An 18447-nucleotide genomic window follows, 5' to 3' on the forward strand; every position below is an offset into this window, starting at 1 on the left:
TTTTATCTTCATCTCATCAAACCAGAGAATCTTATTTCTCATAGTCTGGGAGTCCTTCATGTGTTTTTGAGCAAACTCTATGTGGGCTTTCATATGTCTTGCACTATGGAGAGGCTTCCGTCAGGCCGCTCTGCCATAAAGGCCCGATTGGTGAAGGGCTGCAGTGATAGTTGACTTTGTGGAACTTTCTCCCATCTCCCTACTGCATCTCTGGATCTCAGTCACAGTGATCTTGTGGTTCTTCTTTACCGCTCTCTCCAAGGCTCTTCTCCCACAATTGCTCAGTTTGTCTGAATGGCCAGGTCTAGGAAGACTTTTGGCGGTCCCAAAATTCTTCCATTTAAAGTATATGGAGGCCACTGTGCTCTTAGGAACCTTGAGTACTGCAGAAAATCTCTTGTAACTTTGGCCAGATCTGTGCCTTGCCACAATTCTGTCTCTGAGCTCATTGGGCAGTTCCTTTGAGGTCACGATTCTCATTTGGTCTAACATGCACTGTGAGCTGTGAGGTTTTATATAGACAGGTGTGTGATTTTCCAAATCAAGTCCTATCAGTTTAATTAAACACAGCTGGACTCCAATAAAGTAGTAGAACCATCTCAAGGAGGATCACAAGGAAATGAACAGCATGTGACTTAAATATGAGTGTCTGAGAAAGGGTCTGAATACTTATGACCATGTGATAATTTAGTTTTTCTTTTTTAATAAATTTGCAAAAATGTCTTCATTTCTTTTTATTTCAGTCAAGATGGAGTGCAGAGTGTACTTTAATGAGAAAAAAAATGAACTTTTTAGAATTCACCAAATTGAGGTGAGTGAAAAATTTAAAGGGGTCTGAATACTGAATACAGGAACATGTGCGCAGGCGCCAGTGAGTCACTCTGCCTTCCCAGCTCCTGCGCACAAGTTCCCTGCTGCAAAACACTACACTGATGGCAGGGAGAGGAGCGCCGTCAGTACAGAGGAAACAGCGCAGGTGCGGGATCCGGCCGGGAACTGCACATCACAGGGCCCTGTGACGTGAAGGGGAGGTGGGGTGAGTATGGAAATAGGGCTAGTACCCGGGCATTTCTGGGCATCCGGGGGATGCAAAGCTTAGCAGAAATGATTTAATAAAAAGCTATTACACAGAAATGAGACCGCTAATATGGGCCATACAGGTAAGTATAGATTCACATTTCTGTTATCTGTATGCCCATATTAGCGGTCTGAAAAGTCCCAGGGGGGTGACAGATTCCCTTTAAAATAGATCAGAGGAGTGGTAATCAAACAGGTAGACAAAGGAGGAAATGTTGTCATCTGGCCAAATAATCTCACCAGTCAAGCCACAGTTGAGGGACATTAATTATGCTAAATACACCAGAATATTTTCTTATGTGACTTTCAAAACAACATTCTGACACTTTCTGTACCTTGTCCAACAAGGGCCTATAAATGAACAGATGAAACCTCACTCTGAGCAAGCTAAGGAATATGAAAATTTTGAAGACAAAGTTTTTATTGAACAATAAATGTAAATTTACATTTAATGCATGCAAATTTCATTTTGATTGATTGCTTCAATGTCCTTCAAAGGAAAGTGACTTAGTAGAAAATGGCAATGTGCCTAAATAATGTTATAAACTTCTGGCAGTAAGTTAGCCAATTGTTATGTGGTATAAACAGCATGGAACACTGTGATTAATGTAGCAGCTTTTAAGAGCTTAGGTTGTGTTTTACCCTGCTTTTCTGTTTGTATTGATCATACACTTGTACTGTTTGGGTCAATATGACCCGACCTAGTAACGTCTGGTAATTTTGCCATCTAGCTACTTGAAGCGGATTATTTGAATACCAGTTGCATTATTTAATTGTATGTGAACATGGTTGGTCAAAAAAAAAAATCCAAGTTTCAGTTTGCTTTATTTTCTTTAGAAAAAAGTTGTAGATGTTCACTTATATTCAGGCAGTCTTACATTCTGCACAGAAATAACTCACATGGGCTTTACATACATATTAACTACAACTAGAACATATTACAACTGTTGTAGTAATTCTACACATCCCTCACTTGTATAGTAATTGCCCTCATGTCCCGTGCTGGTAGTATTATTTTATTACTCCACCCTACTATCACTGGTTTCCTTTTTTGCCCCCTTTATTTCTAACCTCTCTGGCTTTATTATCCACATCCCTCACTGGTAGAATTATTGTTCCGTCCCACCCCTCCCTCACTTGTTTATTAATGCTCTCTTTCTCCCCTCCCTCACGGATAGCATTATAGTCTTCACATCCCTCATTGGTAGCATTATGGCTCCCTTTCACACCTCCTTCACTGGTAGTATTCTTGTTCCCACATTCCTTACTGGTAGCATTATTGCCACCACTTACCTCATTGATTATATTATTGTCTTCAGATCCCTCACTGGTAGCATTACTGCCCTTATTTCCCTCAATGATAGTATTATCTCCCCCGCTTTCCTCACTGGTAGTATTATTGCCCCTACTTCTGTAACGGGGCTCAGGGTGGTAGACAGTGGCGAGGGATGTTATGGTTTCTTCATCACCCCAGCCCACTAGAGAAATATGGGGATGTGGTTATCCCTGGGTGTGTGTGGGGGGCTGCACTTTGGGCTGTATGCTGTGGAAGTCTTTACTCACTTTCATCCTTGGTTCAGGCGGGTTCAGATCTTCTGCTCTTTGAATGAAAGACAACACAGTTCTTTAAAACCAAAACAGTCTAATTTACTTCTTCAGCATGGCCTTCGAAACAGGGGATTACTGGTACAACACATGTTGCAAAACACGGCATTCACAGATGGTAAAACACAGTCTCAATCCCCACACGGTGCTAATCACGGTGTGACTTGGCCCTAAGGGAAACGAGGAAGCTCCTGCTTCACCCAACGGCTAGCAATACCTAACTGTAGCAGGGACTACCTCGCTTCTGAGCCTCCCTAGTCCAAGCACGTCCGTTACTGCCTATCGGCTAGAAGAGGCCAGGATCCACAAATTGACCTTAGAGTATAGATTATACTGTGATGTGCCCATCCTCCTTGTTTCTCCAGCACACACGCGTCTCTCTTCTTCTCACTAATCCTTCTTCACTGACTACTCTAAACTCTTCTAGACTGCCTAAAATGGATCCCTTCCCCCAGACATACACAGAACACCCTCCCACTATGGGCTGTACCCAGTTAACCCTCACACTATCTTTGTGCCTGATGTCTGTATCTTGTCTTATTTCTGGACAGATTTCACCTACATTCTATACCAAAGTGAAAAGAAAGACAGTGATATCTTGTGGCCTCCAGTCAACACTGCAGCCCATAGGGAAATGACCATTAAAAACATGGCAGTAACATGCATGTAAAATACATTCAACCAACAGAAATATCAGAGGAGTGGGATACCATCCTCACCACCCTCACACTTCCCTCATTGGTAGTATTATTTCCCTCACTTCCCTCACTGGTAGCACTATTGCCCCAACTTCCCTTTTTGGTAGTATTATTGACTCAATTTCCCTCTTTGATAGTATTATTGCCCTCACATCCCTCACTGGTGAAATTATTGCCCGGGCTTCCCTCACTGGTATAATTGCTACCGCTTCTCTCACTTATGATGTTATTGCACCCCCTTCCCTCACTGGTAGTATTATTGCCCCCACTTCCCCCACTGCAAGTATTATTGCATTCACTTCCCTCACTGGTGGAATTATTGCCCCCACTTCCCTCACTAATAGTATTATTGCCCCCACTTTCCTCACTGGTAGTATTATTGACCCCACTTTCCTCAATGGAAGTACTATTGCCCTCACTTCCTTCATTGGTAACAGTATAGCCCTCACTTCCCTCATTGGTAGCATTATTGCCTCCACTTCCCTTTCTGAAAGTATTTTTGCCCCCACTACTCTGTTTGATAGTATTATTGCCCTCACTTCCATCACTTGTGGAATTATTGTCCCAGATTCCCTCACTAGCACTATTGATGCTAGTGGTAATAATATTGCCCCTATTTCCCTCTCTGGTATTATTATGGCCCCCACTTCCCTCACTGGTAGTATAATTGCTCCCGCTTCAGTCACTTATAGTATTATTACGTCCCCTTTCCTCACTAGTAGTATTGTTGCCCTCACTTCCCTCAGTGGCAGTAACACACCCCTAAACCGTCCTTCCCTATTAGCACCAGACGTCTTGTTGTTGTCACCCCTCCCACATGTGATATGGGGACTAGCACTCTCCTCTCTTTCGTCCCCTTCTGTTCACTTATAGGCAGCACACTTCAGCTGGGAGGTGGCTGTGTGGACTATGATTTTATGATTATGATGTCACCACAATTTTTTCAGCCCTTCAACATATAGATACTGCAACTTGCAGGGTTGGTATCTGTGCAGGCAGTGCCCCTACAAATCAGCCCACCAGGAATATGCCCAACAATACACATTGCCAGTTTCTGCCCAGGACTAATTCTTTACTTACATATATGGTCTTGGTAAGGATTACTAGCTGAACTCGATGGGCTTGAATCTTTTTTCACTTTACCAATTATTAACTCAGGGGAAAGAAAATGTGCCTTATGCAACTGGACTTCTTTTGGTTCCAGACATCAAACCTTGTTATCTGTAAGTAACACAAGCAAAGTGACGTCCTACGAGATGACTTGTATCTTCTTTGTTTTTGCTCATGTTCTCGGATATTAAGTGAAACCTGCTTATCCTGTTTGTGAATCATCTTCATGAAATAACCTGTCAGCCCCTAATTAGTTTTCCCTCTTTACGAGCTAATTAGAGTATTTTCTGAGTTAGTCCTCCAATTGTAACATAGTAACATGATTTTTGTGTCACTATGTTACAATTGGAGGACTGTGTGAGATGGGAGCGGCCAAATAAGTTTATTATGATCTGATTATTAATGTGGAGGGTGAGATCTGTCTGCTCTTTGACTGGAGCTCTTTGGATCCACCAATGTTGAGATGAAGTGAAGGTTATGAATTACTGAGGCTCGGTATCTAAGCAGATGTGGGTCACAAGGGGACAATGAAGAAGTTGGCGTTCGTTGCAGTGTGCACAGTTTCTCTCCTCACAGGGGTAAGTCTAGTATACAGGACAATTTACATGAGTTATCAGCTTTTGCTTTACTGGGGTGCCGAGTACCTACCCGTGGGATAGACACCGGAGAGCCACCCTGCAATTAAGCACAAAGCGCACTGTAGTGTATATTTCCTCCATCGTATACTCTTCTAACTATGTACTGCATAGTACACACCAGAGGAAGATCTATGACATTAGTATCTCTGCTGAATCCTTGTGTAACCCCACCAGTGGAATTGACTCTAAGGCTTTGTTCACACGTTGCGTTTTTGCTGCATTTTCTTTCTGCATCAAAACCTGCTCTCTTGGCAATAAAAAAGCTGATTAAAAAAAAGCAGGTTGTTACTGTACTTTTGCTGCATTTTTGTCATGGAACATTTGTCTCTTGTGCATGTTGATAAAGTTTAAAAATAAACCTTATACAACTTCCTCAGGTTTTGGCACCAAAATCGCAGCAACTTTGGAGCACATAATATTTAGAAATTAAAGGGAGACAATAGAAAAAAAAATCATCTTTCTTTGTAAATCCATGTGTTGTTTTGATACTGTACAATCTATTCTTCAGAGTTGCTGTAATCACTATTGAAGGCAGTATCTTAGGGGTTAAACTGCCCAGGATCTTGTGCTTTAACTGTCGTGTGATTTAAGTGTTTGTAGTATTCACACCTGTTCCTTGCTGGCTGGAGAACTACAAGCATGGCCGGCATCAGCTACGAGTGACCTGTCTGACATTACAGGGCGCTGGCTGCCAGACTGCAGTGGGGCAACAGCGAGTCAGGTTCAAGTTACTCTCTCTGCCATCAATCCATGCCTGTGATTAACTTTACCTCTTTGCGGGGGAGAGGAGCTGGGCCGCCCTGCAGAGAGGAGGATGCGTGCTGGACATTGCATCATCTATTCTCAGTGAACAGAGGAGTCTCTATTAATCTCAGGCGCTGATCGTTGTCATTGTACCCTGAGGTCTTCTGAAGACCCCCGGTTAATGTGGCCTGTTAGACCCAGCTATTAGCTGGTTCCAACAGGCTGACTCACCATAGAATTGACAGGTCTCAGGCATTGCAGGACTGCAGTGTATGAGACCAGTGATCAAAATAAAAAAAATATTCCTGTCCCACAGTGGGATTAAATGAAAAAGTAAAAATAAAATATTGATTAAAATATAAAGAAAAAAGTAAAAAAAAAAAAAAACCCCACACAAAACAAACAAATCATGAAAAGCCACCTTGCCAATAAAAACTCAACCTTTGTGTTACATTAAAAAAAATAAATAAAATAAAGCTTATACATAATTGGCATCGGCACACCTGGAATGACCTGAACTATAAAACGGTCACGTTATTTATTCCATATGGAGAACATCATAAAAAAAAGTTTTAAAAAAAAAATGACAAAAATGTCACTTTTTCAACATACTGAAAATTGAATGAAAAGTTTTCAAAAAGTCATGTGTAAAAAATAAAATAAATAAATACATAAATAATAAAAAAAATAAAAATAAAAACACCAAATTGTGCCGCAAAAAACAAGCCCTAATATGGCTCATGGCTCATGTAGTAAAAAAAAAAGGTTACAGCTCTCAGAATATGACAATTAAAGATGAGTGAACATATTCGGAAAATGTTAGTTTTTTCAAATTCCTCACCAACATTGCATGATCGGATTCGTGATCGGACACCAGAGCAATTCAGTAAAAGTGCGGGAAATGATTGTGTTACCACTACTGTATTTATTAGGACTTTATTAGGACTTTTTTTCTATTAGTGTGGTCCAGACAGAGACAGCAGGCAACATTCCAGCATAGAACTCTGTTGTGCACTGCTGATATTGTGTTCCATGCAGGAGTACATCTTTTGAAAGTCTAATTATTTCTGTTATTAAAGTGCTACATACAGCAGGCCATATCTGAACTTAAAATTTTCTGGCGGTGAAATTCAGCTGTATCCAGAGCTCGTCCAGAGTATAAATATCGAATTTCTGTTACTAATGTGATACCTACAGCAGGCCATATCTCAGCTTGTAATTTTTGGCGCCAATATTCCGCTGCTAGATAGTAGGACTGAGAAAATTTCTGTGTTTGTTGACAGTGGAGCTGGAGTCAGCATGGATGATGCTGGGTTTGTGAGAACTCATGGGTTTGCTTGCTATACATTGACTAAGCCCATTCCTATTTATGCAATTGACTCATTGCCACTTGCACAGAAAGCTCTGACTCAGATTGTACATAATATAAGACTGATGGGGAGGTCTTTTCATTATGAGGTAATTCCTTGTTATGTCCTTGAGGGTCTTCCCACTCCGATTGTACTGGGTCAATCCTTGTTGGTGAAACCTAATCCGATAGTGGATTGGCAATCCAGGGAAATTGTTGAATGGGGAGATTACTGTCAACTGCTTAAACATTTCCCTTCCTTTCATTCTGGAGAAGGGACATATCAGACCCTCATCTTCGCCTGTGGCGGCCAGGTTCTTCTTTGTGAAGAAGAAAGATGGGGTATCCATCCTTGTTTAGATTTCTGGGATTTGAATCAAATTACTGTCCAAAATCTGTAACCTCTCCCTCCGATTCCAGATTTATTCAATGAGGTTGTGGGAGCTATGGTGTTCTCAAAGTTTGATTAAAGGGGAGCCTACAATCTGGTTAGAGGGGGATAAATGGAAAACGGCATTCAATACCCCTGAGGGGCGTTTTGAGATTCTGGTTATGTCTTTTGGTCTTACAAATGAACATGTGGTGTTCCAGCATTTCATAAATGATATTTTCCATCATTTAGTGGACAGGTTTGTGGTGGTCTATTTGGATGATATTTTGGTTTACTCACCCGATTTTCAAATGCATCAGGATCTTATTAAACAGGTAGTACACATATTAAGATATAACAAACTATATACCAAACTAGAGAAATGTGTTTTTGCAATCCAGGAGGTGTAGTTCTTGAAGTACCTGTTGTCATCATCAGATTTTCGGATGGATCCGGAGAAGATCCGTGCTGTACTTGATTGAGACCGTTCCAAGAAACTGAAGGGCATTACAGCGCTTTCTGGGTTTTACTAATTTTTACCAGAAAATTATCCAAAATTATTCTGTAATTGAGAAACCACTCACTGACATGACAAGAAAGGTGTCCAATCTTTCTAACTGGTTGAATGCCGCCCAGCAGGCTTTTTCCTCCTTAAGGAGATGTTTTGCCACAGCACCTATACTCAGCCATCTCGTTGCTTTGCAATTTTTCATTGTAGGAAGTTGATGCATCGGAGGTGGGGGTAGGGACTGTGTTGTCTCAGGATACAACCCTTTGTAAATGACATCCATGCGCTTTCTTTTCCAAAATTTATATGTGAATATTTAAATTAAGTAGGTAGGCAAGCATTTCTTGGCGTCCCCCGGTCGCCATGCCTAGAAAAATGGATTTTATAAAAAGATATATCAAAGCAAGCAGGTATGTATGGATTTAAATTTCTATCACCTATATGTCCATATTAGAGGTCTGATAAGTCCCAGGGAGTAACAGATTCCCTTTAATGAGACATGCATTCCAATAGTGTAGAGCGAATCCCCACCACCTCTGTACTGCGCAGCCAGGGCTCACCGCAATCAGGCAGTCTTAAAATTAATATGTCTTGGAGATCACAGTCACGCTGTTATGATCTGCTTAAGAGACTAAGGAAAGGCAGGAGATCTGTCCCTACAATAGAACTAAACTAGATCCCTACGATGTAACGGGGAACCTGATCCTGCGATCAGACCCGCTAAAGTCCTCGGCTAGTCTGAACGCAGACCTATAGATGTGGGGGAGGGATCCCTACAAGATCTAAGGACTGGGATTAGTTGGACACCTCCTAGCAGAAATAGAAGCAGTCAAAGACAAACACACAACAAAAAGCGTAGAGGTCAAAAGACCTAGCAAAAACTAACAGGGAACGGCAAAAGAGTAACAAGCTAGCTCCACAGTAGTAAATACAAATGAAGTCCAGCAAAGCCAGGAGGGCGGAGCCGGATTAAATAGGCAAAATGGTCATGTGACCAGCAAACTAAAAAAAAACCTAACAGGAGAGTTGTAACAGTACCCCCTCTTCTAAGAGGATCCTCTGGATCCCCTAGGCCCAGGCTTACCAGGAAACCTCCTGTGAAACGCTCGGACAACTCTGGGGGCAGAAACATCATCCGCCCTCACCCATGAGTTATCCTCAGGTCCGAAACCCTTCCAAGCGACGAGATACTGCAAACTCCCTCTATACCGTCTAGAATTTAGGATGCGGGAAATTTCATATTCCCCGTCCTCCACCATCGGAGGAACAGTGGCAGAGGCGTCACCATCCGACACATCAGCTTTTTTCAACAGAGAAACATGAAACACCGGATTAATCCTCCAGGACGTAGGAACCTCCAGCCTAACAGCAGATTGGTTAACTATCTGAAGTACCTTAAAGGGCCCTACGAACTTGGGACCCAATTTTTTCGAAGGAATCCTCAATCGCAGATTCTTAGAGGACAACCAAACCATGTCACCAACAGCAAACAAAACCTCTTGCCGCTTCCTATCAAAGTACCTCTTAGATTCTTTGTTAGCCTCCTGAAGATTACCACGCACATCCGTCCAAACTCTCTCCAAATCACCGGAAAAACTCTCCTCCTCAGGCACAGCCGAAACCAATTTGGAAAATGACCCAAAAGACGGATGTCTCCCAGAACAACAAAAAAAAGGCGAACACCCAGCAGAAGAGGATGTATGGTTGTTAAGAGCAAATTCAGCAAGTGGCAGAAACTCAGACCACCCCTCTTGATTGTCTGCCACAAAACAACGCAAGAACTGCTCAACATCCTGGTTCTTCCTTTCTGTCTGGCCATTAGACTCAGGATGATATCCGGATGAAAATGACAAATGAACTCCCAACCTGTCACAAAAGGCACGCCAAAAACGAGCCACGAACTGAGGTCCCCTATCAAAAACAATGTCAGTAGGAACACCATGTAGTCTGACAATCTCCTTGACAAAGGCCTTAGCGAGTGTCTTAGCGCAAGGCAGTTTGATGAAGGGAACCAAGTGACACATCTTGCTAAAATGGTCCACGACCACCCAGATGACCGTGAAACTTTCAGAGGGAGGAAGGTCAGTAATAAAGTCCATAGCCAGATGTGTCCAAGGTGCACTAGGAACCTCCAGAGGGCAAAGCAACCACGCAGCAGGAGCATGCGAAGACTTGGATCTTTCACACACAGTACATTGGCGCACCCACTTAATGACTTCCTTCTGCCATCCAGGCCAACAAAAACTGCGACCCACAAGTCTCTTGGTCTCAGAAATTCCTGGATGACCTGCCAACCGAGACTCATGACACTCAACAAACAAATCTCTCCTAAAGGTCCTAGGCACAAAAAACCTCCCATGGGGAGTGTTAGATGGGGCATTCTCCTGTGCTTTAAGAATCTCATCCTCCAAAACGGAGTCCAATGCAGCAATCACAACACCTTCTTGTAAAATGGTCTCCTCCTCCTCCTCAACACCGACCATGGGAGAAAAGCTGCGAGACAAAGCATCCGCTTTAACATTCTTGGTACCCGGGATGTAAGTAACGGAAAAATTAAACCGCAAGCAAAAAAGTGCCCACCTAGCCTGACGGGCATTCAAGCGCTTGGCAGCATCAAGATAGATCAGATTTTTATGATCAGTGAAAACCTGAACGGGAAATTCAGCACCTTCCAAGAGGTGACGCCAGTGTTCAAATGCGAGTTTAATCGCCAGCAATTCCCAATTACCAATATCGTAATTCAGTTCAGTCTCGGAAAATTTTTTTGAAAAAAAGGCACAGGGATGTACTCCATTATTGTTTTCCTGAGACAACACCGCACCAACCCCCACCGAAGAAGCATCAACCTCAACCAAAAACGGCTTAGTCACATCAGGCTGCATAAGGATGGGAGCAGAGGTGAACCTCTCCTTTAAAAACACAAAAGCTTCAATGGCCTCAGAAGTCCACTGAACCGCAATAGCACCTTTCCTGGTGAGATCGGTCAGCGGTTTGACAATAATAGAAAAATTTTTTATGAATTTTCTGTAATAATTGGCGAAACCCAAAAACCTCTGTATCGATTTCAAACCAATAGGCCTAGGCCATTCCTGCACAGCTTGAACTTTAACCGGGTCCATCTCAAAACCTTCACTGGAGATAATGTAGCCCAAAAAACTAATTCTCTGTACAGCGAACTCACATTTCTCCAGCTTAGCAAAAAGTGAATTGTCCATTAATAACTGTAATACCTCACGTACGCTCCGACAATGAGACTCCAGATCCGGCGAATAAATCAAAATGTCATCCAAATACACAACCACATTTTTGCCGATTAAAGGTCTAAGGATATCATTAATAAGATTCTGAAAAAATGCTGGAGCATTGGTGAGACCAAAAGGCATAACCAGATTCTCAAAATGACCTACAGGAGTGTTAAAAGCAGTCTTCCATTCATCACCCTCCTTCATGCACAACAAATTGTATGCCCCCCGGAGATCAATTTTAGAGAACCACTTGGCCCCCACTAACTGGTTAAATAAATCGGGAATCAATGGCAGTGGGTAAGGATTTGCGTACAGTAATTTTATTAATCTCATGAAAGTCCAGACAAGGACGTAAACCGCCATCTTTTTTTTTTACAAAAAAAAAACCAACAGCCACAGGAGACTTGGAAGGCCTAATGTGACCAGCTGCCAAGCTTGTCTGTATGTATTCCTCCAAAGCCTTTCTCTCAGGAATAGTAAGATTAAATAAACGACTCTTAGGAAGAGTCGCTCCAGGGACAAATTCAATGGTACAATCATAGTCTCTATGGGGAGGCAAAACCTGCGACTCCTCCTCAGAAAAAACTCTCCAAAAATCCAGAATAGGTACAGGCAATTCCCCTCTATCCACAGCAGCAATGCGCCCGTTACAACACTTGTCATAACACTTAGGGCTCCAGGACTTAATTTCATTGGTAGACCAATCCAGCACAGGATTGTGCAATTTCAACCAGGGTAACCCCAATATTACTGGAGAAGGCAAATTATCCAATACCACCAAATCCAAATTCTCTTGCTGAATACCATTAATAGTGAGGGGAAATTCACAGACCTTGTGAGTAACACTCTTCAAGGGAGAGCCATCGACAGAAACCACAGCAATAGGGGATGACAAAGTTTTAGGTTCTAATTTAAGTTTTTCCAAGAATCCCCCATCAATCACATTCAGAGTAGATCCACAATCCACAAATACCCGAAATTCAATTAATTCATCCTGAGCAGCAGTAGTGACAGATAGGAATACTCCCTTAGAATTTAAACAGGCAATACGGGCATGACTGACCATTTTTTTTCTTTCTTCATACGAAGCACACAGCTTTTAATAAAATGACCAGAATTTCCGCAATAGAAACACAAGCCTTCAGAAAGTGGCGGTCTTTTTCCTGAGAGCGGGGTGCCATCGCCCCAATTTCCATTGGCTCTCCATTGTCAGCACAGAACCTCTCAAGACTCGAAGCTGACATAGCAGAGGATTTGCTCTCATTAACCCTTTCACGCAGTCTCCTGTCCACCCGTATAGCTAATTGCATTGCCTCCTGCAAGTTTCCAGGTGTGGGATAAGCAATCAGTAAATCCTTTACCCTTTCACATAGCCCTGCAAGAAACAAGCTTTTCAAAGCAGAATCGTTCCACCTCACCTGGCAGACCACCGACGGAAGTGAGAACAATATTTTTCCACATTACCTGATCCCTGCCTCAAACGTCTTATTTCAGACTCAGCAGATGAGACACGATCAGGATCATCGTACAACAAACCTAAAGCAGAAAAAAAACTATCCACTGATCTAAAGCACGGATCACTAGGTTGTAGAGAGAAGGCCCATCCCTGAGGATCTTTGCGCAAAAGTGACATTATGAACCCTATGCGCTGTGATTCATCACCAGAGGATCCGGGTCTCAAACGAAAATATAATAGACAAGCATTTTTAAAAGAAAAAAAATCTTGTTGTTCGCCAAAAAATAGATCAGGCAGACGTACCTTTGGTTCCACAAAATGCGCTCCAGAACAGCTACTCACGTGTTGTTGGAGCTTGGTCACCTCCAGAGAGAGTCCCTGCAAGCGTTGAGCCAAATCTTGCACCAAGACCATGAAGGAAAACTGGAGGTCTTTCCTTAGAGAAAATATATATATATTTTTTTTACTTGGCTGGACTTACTGTTATGATCTGCTTAAGAGACTAAGGAAAGGCAGGAGATCTGTCCCTACAATAGAACTAAACTAGATCCCTACGATGTAACGGGGAACCTGATCCTGCGATCAGACCCGCTAAAGTCCTCGGCTAGTCTGAACGCAGACCTATAGATGTGGGGGAGGGATCCCTACAAGATCTAAGGACTGGGATTAGTTGGAATCAAAAAGGAATAGTCGGCACTCCGTATAGCTAGGGTGGTGCACGTGGAAGACAATGTCTGTAGGAAAAGAAAATCCCGGCACTCACGTGTTGATAATCAGTTGATTTATTCCACAACTCACACAAGACGTTTCAGCCTGTCCAAGGCTTTTTTCAATTGTGGTTAAATACATTCAGTCAAAATATTTATAAACAAATCCCCGGAAATGACATAATTCTCATTAACATAAAAAAAAGAGTAGACCAATAAAAAAATTATATATAACAGAATTTACAACAACATACAAAAAATTAAGCAATAATAAACTCAAGTTGCACAATGAAAAAAAACAAGTAAATTCATATATTTAAATAATCCCCAATTACACAAAGACCATATACATCGTAGATTGTAAAATTTATTGCATGCATATACCACATTATATCTTTATTTCTCCACATTCTTTTCGCTAAAAATATATAACATTTCATAGTTTTTCCAGAAAAAATCCTTAATGTTTTTAGGATTTTTTAATATTTCCCATGGAATCAAATATATCAATGACAAGTAAATTCATAAAACATAGATTCCATTTCATAAATGTATCAAAGATATTGCCATCTAAATTTCTCAATGTTCTTTTTATTAAACACATTCAACATTATATCATTTTTCTGGAAAAAAAATTCTTGATATTTCTAGATTTTTTCAAAAGGATTTTTTATTAGAACAATACTGTTTATTACATTTGTATATACAACTGATTCCTCATGAACAGCCTGCAACAAGTGACTAAATCTATCTTTTATTCTCTTGCCCTTTATAATTCTATTAATAAATACCTTATAAAGAGATCAGTATACTGCCATATTCCCATAGATCCCAATTCACATAGTAGAAAAAATTCATCATATTATTTCTATATCACTTTATATCTCATTATAAATTGTAACTACATATAAAGCTACTACTGAAATAACAATCACAGACATACGGGAATAGAGAACATCTATGTCCTAAGTGATCCTCACCTCCCCCAGATCGTTGTCTGAGATAAAAGTGACTTTTTAAATTTATCCTTTGTTATCCTCTATTCCCTAAATTAGACCTTATTTATTTCGTTAACGGTGACAGTATAATTAACTGTCCACCCGTGATTCCTAGAAATACATAGGGAAGCCGTCCAGCTTACATCATGTCTTATCTCCGCATTCAATCTTATTTAATCCGACAAAATATGGCAAGTACAATATGCATCCCATTTGTTCCTATGCAGATACTTCAGGATTTCATCGCATCTGAGATGTCTAGAAAGAGAAATAGGATGTATATATTACTCATTATCCTAATCACATAATACCACTAACATCATATTCTCGATTTAGGCCATTTGGATATAAAGTTTCCAAAGTATAAATCCAAAAGGCTTCTCTACGCAAAAGGATTTTTTTGATACTGCCTCCTCTTCTAGGTGTATCTATTTGTTCTAACACCTGATATTTCAATTGGGCTATTGAATGTCCTTTTTCCTTAAAATGTAATGGAAGGGGAAGCGAAGTATCTCCACACCTGATAGTAGATTTATTTTTATTGACCCGTGTTCCTACTGACTGCATTGTTTCTCCAATATATGAAAAACCACACGGACATTTTATCTGATAAACCACATTTGTAGATTTACACGTGTAGAAGCCCTTAATATTAAATCTTTTACCTGTACTAGGATGACTAAAATATTCCCCCTTAATTACATTACTACATTGAGCACAATTCAGACAGGAATACGTTCCTTTATTTTTTGTTGTAAGAAAAGTTTGTCTTGGAATTATTGCATCGCTCCCAACATCCGCCCGTATTAGTTTATCCTTCACATTGGGCAATCTCTTGTTACAGATAAGGGGAGGTATATTAAATTCCATCACATTCGGATATGCCTGCCCTAGAATATGCCAATATTTCTTTATAATCTGATCTACTTTTAAATTGACCGGATGATATTCCCTCACAAAGCATATACGTGATTCATCCCTTCTACGTGTTTTTTCATCAGTAACCACCTCTCTTAATGCCCCATCTAGAATACGTTGAGGATAGTCTCTCAATCTAAAATTTTCACACATTTCCTTAATTCTTCTTGAACAGGTGGAGGGGTTGGTAACAATCCTAGTCACTCGCTGAAACTGTGATTTGGGGATAGCCTTTTTAACAGAATGTGGGTGTGCACTCCTAAAATGTAAGATACTATTCCTGTCCGTATCTTTTTTATATAAATCTGTCTCAAAGTCCCCTTTCTCATTCCTAATTACCATAGTGTCCAAAAAATTTATCCTCTCAGTGCTATATGAAATGGTAAATTTTAGTTCACTCCATACACTATTCAAATCATCATAGAATGTCATTAGGGTTTCTTGTGGCCCCTCCCATACGCAAAAAATGTCATCTATGAACCTAAACCAGGCTCTCCCATGTATCTTGAATAGAGGATGTTCATAGACATAATGCTCCTCAAAAAATGACATATATGTATTTGCGTATGGGGGGGCCACATTCGCAACCATTGCCGATCCCCTCTTCTGCTTGTAATATACATCTTGGAATAAAAAATAGTTCTCATACAGAACCACCCTTAGTAACTCCATCACCATATCTCTTTGAACCCCTGGAAATTCATTAATCTCAAGAAGCCACCTCACTGCGTTTAATCCTTTTTCATGTTCTATTGATGTATATAAACTTGTAACATCTATTGTGGTAATGATGGCATCTGCAGATATATTATGAATAGTTTTAATTTTTTTCAAAAAATCTCCTGTATCTAATAAAAAAGATTTATTTTTCTTTACTAGAGGGGTCAAAATGTGTTCCAATGTTATAGATAGAGGGGATAATACTGACTCTGTGGACGCCACAATTGGTCTGCCTGGAGGATCAATTAAAGTTTTATGCACTTTCGGTAATATGTAAAACACTGGGGTGATAGGATCATCTTTAATCAAAAAATCAGCCAACTTTGAATCAATATTACCCCCTAATTTATATCTATCTATCATTATCTCAATTTTCCTTTGTATATCTTTCAATGGGTTTCCTTTTAATGGTTGATAAGTTGTAGAATCTGATAATTGTCTCATTATCTCCCCAATATATCTCTCCCTATCCATTATTACAATTGATCCCCCTTTGTCAGCGGGCTTTATCTCTATTGTCTTATCATCCTGTAAAAGTTTAAGGGCTTCCCTTTCTTTCATGGTTAGATTACTACTGTAAGAAAAACCTCCTAGTTGTATCCGATTCAATAGAGATTCAACTTCTCTCGTAACAAAGCTAATATATGTTTCTGTCGGGTGATAAATCTGTCGGGGATTAGTTGGACACCTCCTAGCAGAAATAGAAGCAGTGAAAGACAAACACACAATAAAAAGCGTAGAGGTCAAAAGACCTAGCAAAAACTAACAGGGAACGGCAAAAGAGTAACAAGCTAGCTCAACAGTAGTAAATACAAATGAAGTCCAGCAAAGCCAGGAGGGCGGAGCCGGATTAAATAGGCAAAATGGTCATGTGACCAGCAAACTAAAAAAAAAACTAAGAGGAGAGTTGTAACACACGCAGTCAAGAGTTATGGACAGCTTGTGCAATGACTGTCTTAACTAAACCTGGAGCTTGGGAAGGTCGCATGCTATAGCTGTGCGAATCTGGTGGTGGCCTTACAAAAGGGCAACCTCACACATGTGTCTTGCATAGCTCCTGCCCTCAACCTGGTGGTAAAGCAATTTCTCCGTCATTATCCTGGCCTTGATGCACTGCTGTTTAAATCTTGGATACTGTGTGCTTACTTCCACTTATAGCACCCCGCGAGTCATCAAGTTGCATCGCTACAGAGGTCTTTTGGCCTACCGGTTAACCAGTTGATATGCGATGTGCCAACATGATGGAATTCCACTCTGCATATGTTGCAGCAACTATTGCAGCACAAATGAGTCCGGACACAGTATCTCATGTCATATAGCCATGACCAATGCACTACGGACGTGGAGCAAATAACGTTTGTGGAGAGGGTATAGATTAAGGACCTCTGCAAACTTCTGCACAGGTTTGAAATGGCCACAAAATGGTTCGCACTGATGATGCCATCATCAGTATCACTATTCCGGTCATCTAGATGCTGGAACAAACTTTGAATAACCTGCAGGAGGAGGTGGTGGTCTCAGAGGAAGAGGAAGAAGTAAAGGAGGATGCAGAAGGGATAACAAGGTGGGTGCCAAGGCAGGGTGGATTACAGCAATCTAGGGAGGCTCATGTTACCAGGCAAACTGTTAGTGAAGGTGCAGGAACAGAGGAACAAAAGGAAGAGGATGTGGAGGAAGAGGTGATGGGTGAGCAACAGTCAGGAGCTGAAGAGGATGATCCCATCTCTGTTGTCCGTGGTTGGTGGGAGAGGACGGAAGAAACAAGCATCGGTGTTACCCAGCCACCAACAAAACATGGGCTTGAACCTCATGGAAGAGCCCAACACAGACCACCTCATGAGCGCCTTCTTGCTGCACTTTCTGCAACATGATCCCCATAGTCTTTGGATTTGAAATAGTCCTGACTACTGGGTTGCTACTCTGTTAGATCCACGATACAAGAGTAAATTTTGCCAGATGCTTCATACCCTGGAAAGGGATACGTGCATGCTGGAGTATCGAAACACGCTTTTAGATAACCTTAAGAGAGGTTTTCCCCATGACAGCTGCGAGGCACACAGTGTGCATTATAGCTCTAAACTTCCAACCCCAAGAACATCAATTTGTCAATGCAAAAACATTAGCAGCAGTGTAAGTGGCAGAAGCAATTTCTGTGAGTCCTTTCACACGTTTTTTAGACCAGCTCGTGCACCAGCACAACAGAGTACTGACACGTGGTGAATGACTGGCAAGGATAACAGGATGGCAAGAGTATCTCGAGTTCAATGTCAATACCATCAGGGAGGGCTTTTACACTTTTATATTT

At 41.1% G+C, this 18447-nt stretch overlaps 1 protein-coding gene across 3 annotated transcripts in view; it reads left to right on the plus strand.

The window, feature by feature from the left end:
- Positions 1 to 4464: 4464 nt before the first annotated feature.
- The window catches only part of LOC141167152 (NXPE family member 3-like), an 82075-nt gene continuing 68092 nt past the window's right edge, over positions 4465 to 18447 (plus strand). Inside the window, exon 1 of one of the 3 annotated variants that reach the window (XM_073654541.1) lies at positions 4465 to 4603. Coding sequence is in view for 1 of the 3 variants with exons in the window: in XM_073654540.1 (XP_073510641.1) it covers positions 5018 to 5068 (51 nt within the window). In the remaining 2 variants the exon portion in view is untranslated. Of the gene's footprint in view, positions 4604 to 4791; positions 5069 to 18447 lie in introns of those variants that run through there. The other 2 variants (XM_073654542.1, XM_073654540.1) reach the window with 2 other exon arrangements.

This window comes from Phyllobates terribilis, unplaced genomic scaffold (genome assembly GCF_046119375.1).
Source record: "Phyllobates terribilis strain yellow unplaced genomic scaffold, ASM4611937v1 Scaffold_11__3_contigs__length_659146591, whole genome shotgun sequence".
NCBI lineage: Eukaryota > Metazoa > Chordata > Amphibia > Anura > Dendrobatidae > Phyllobates > Phyllobates terribilis.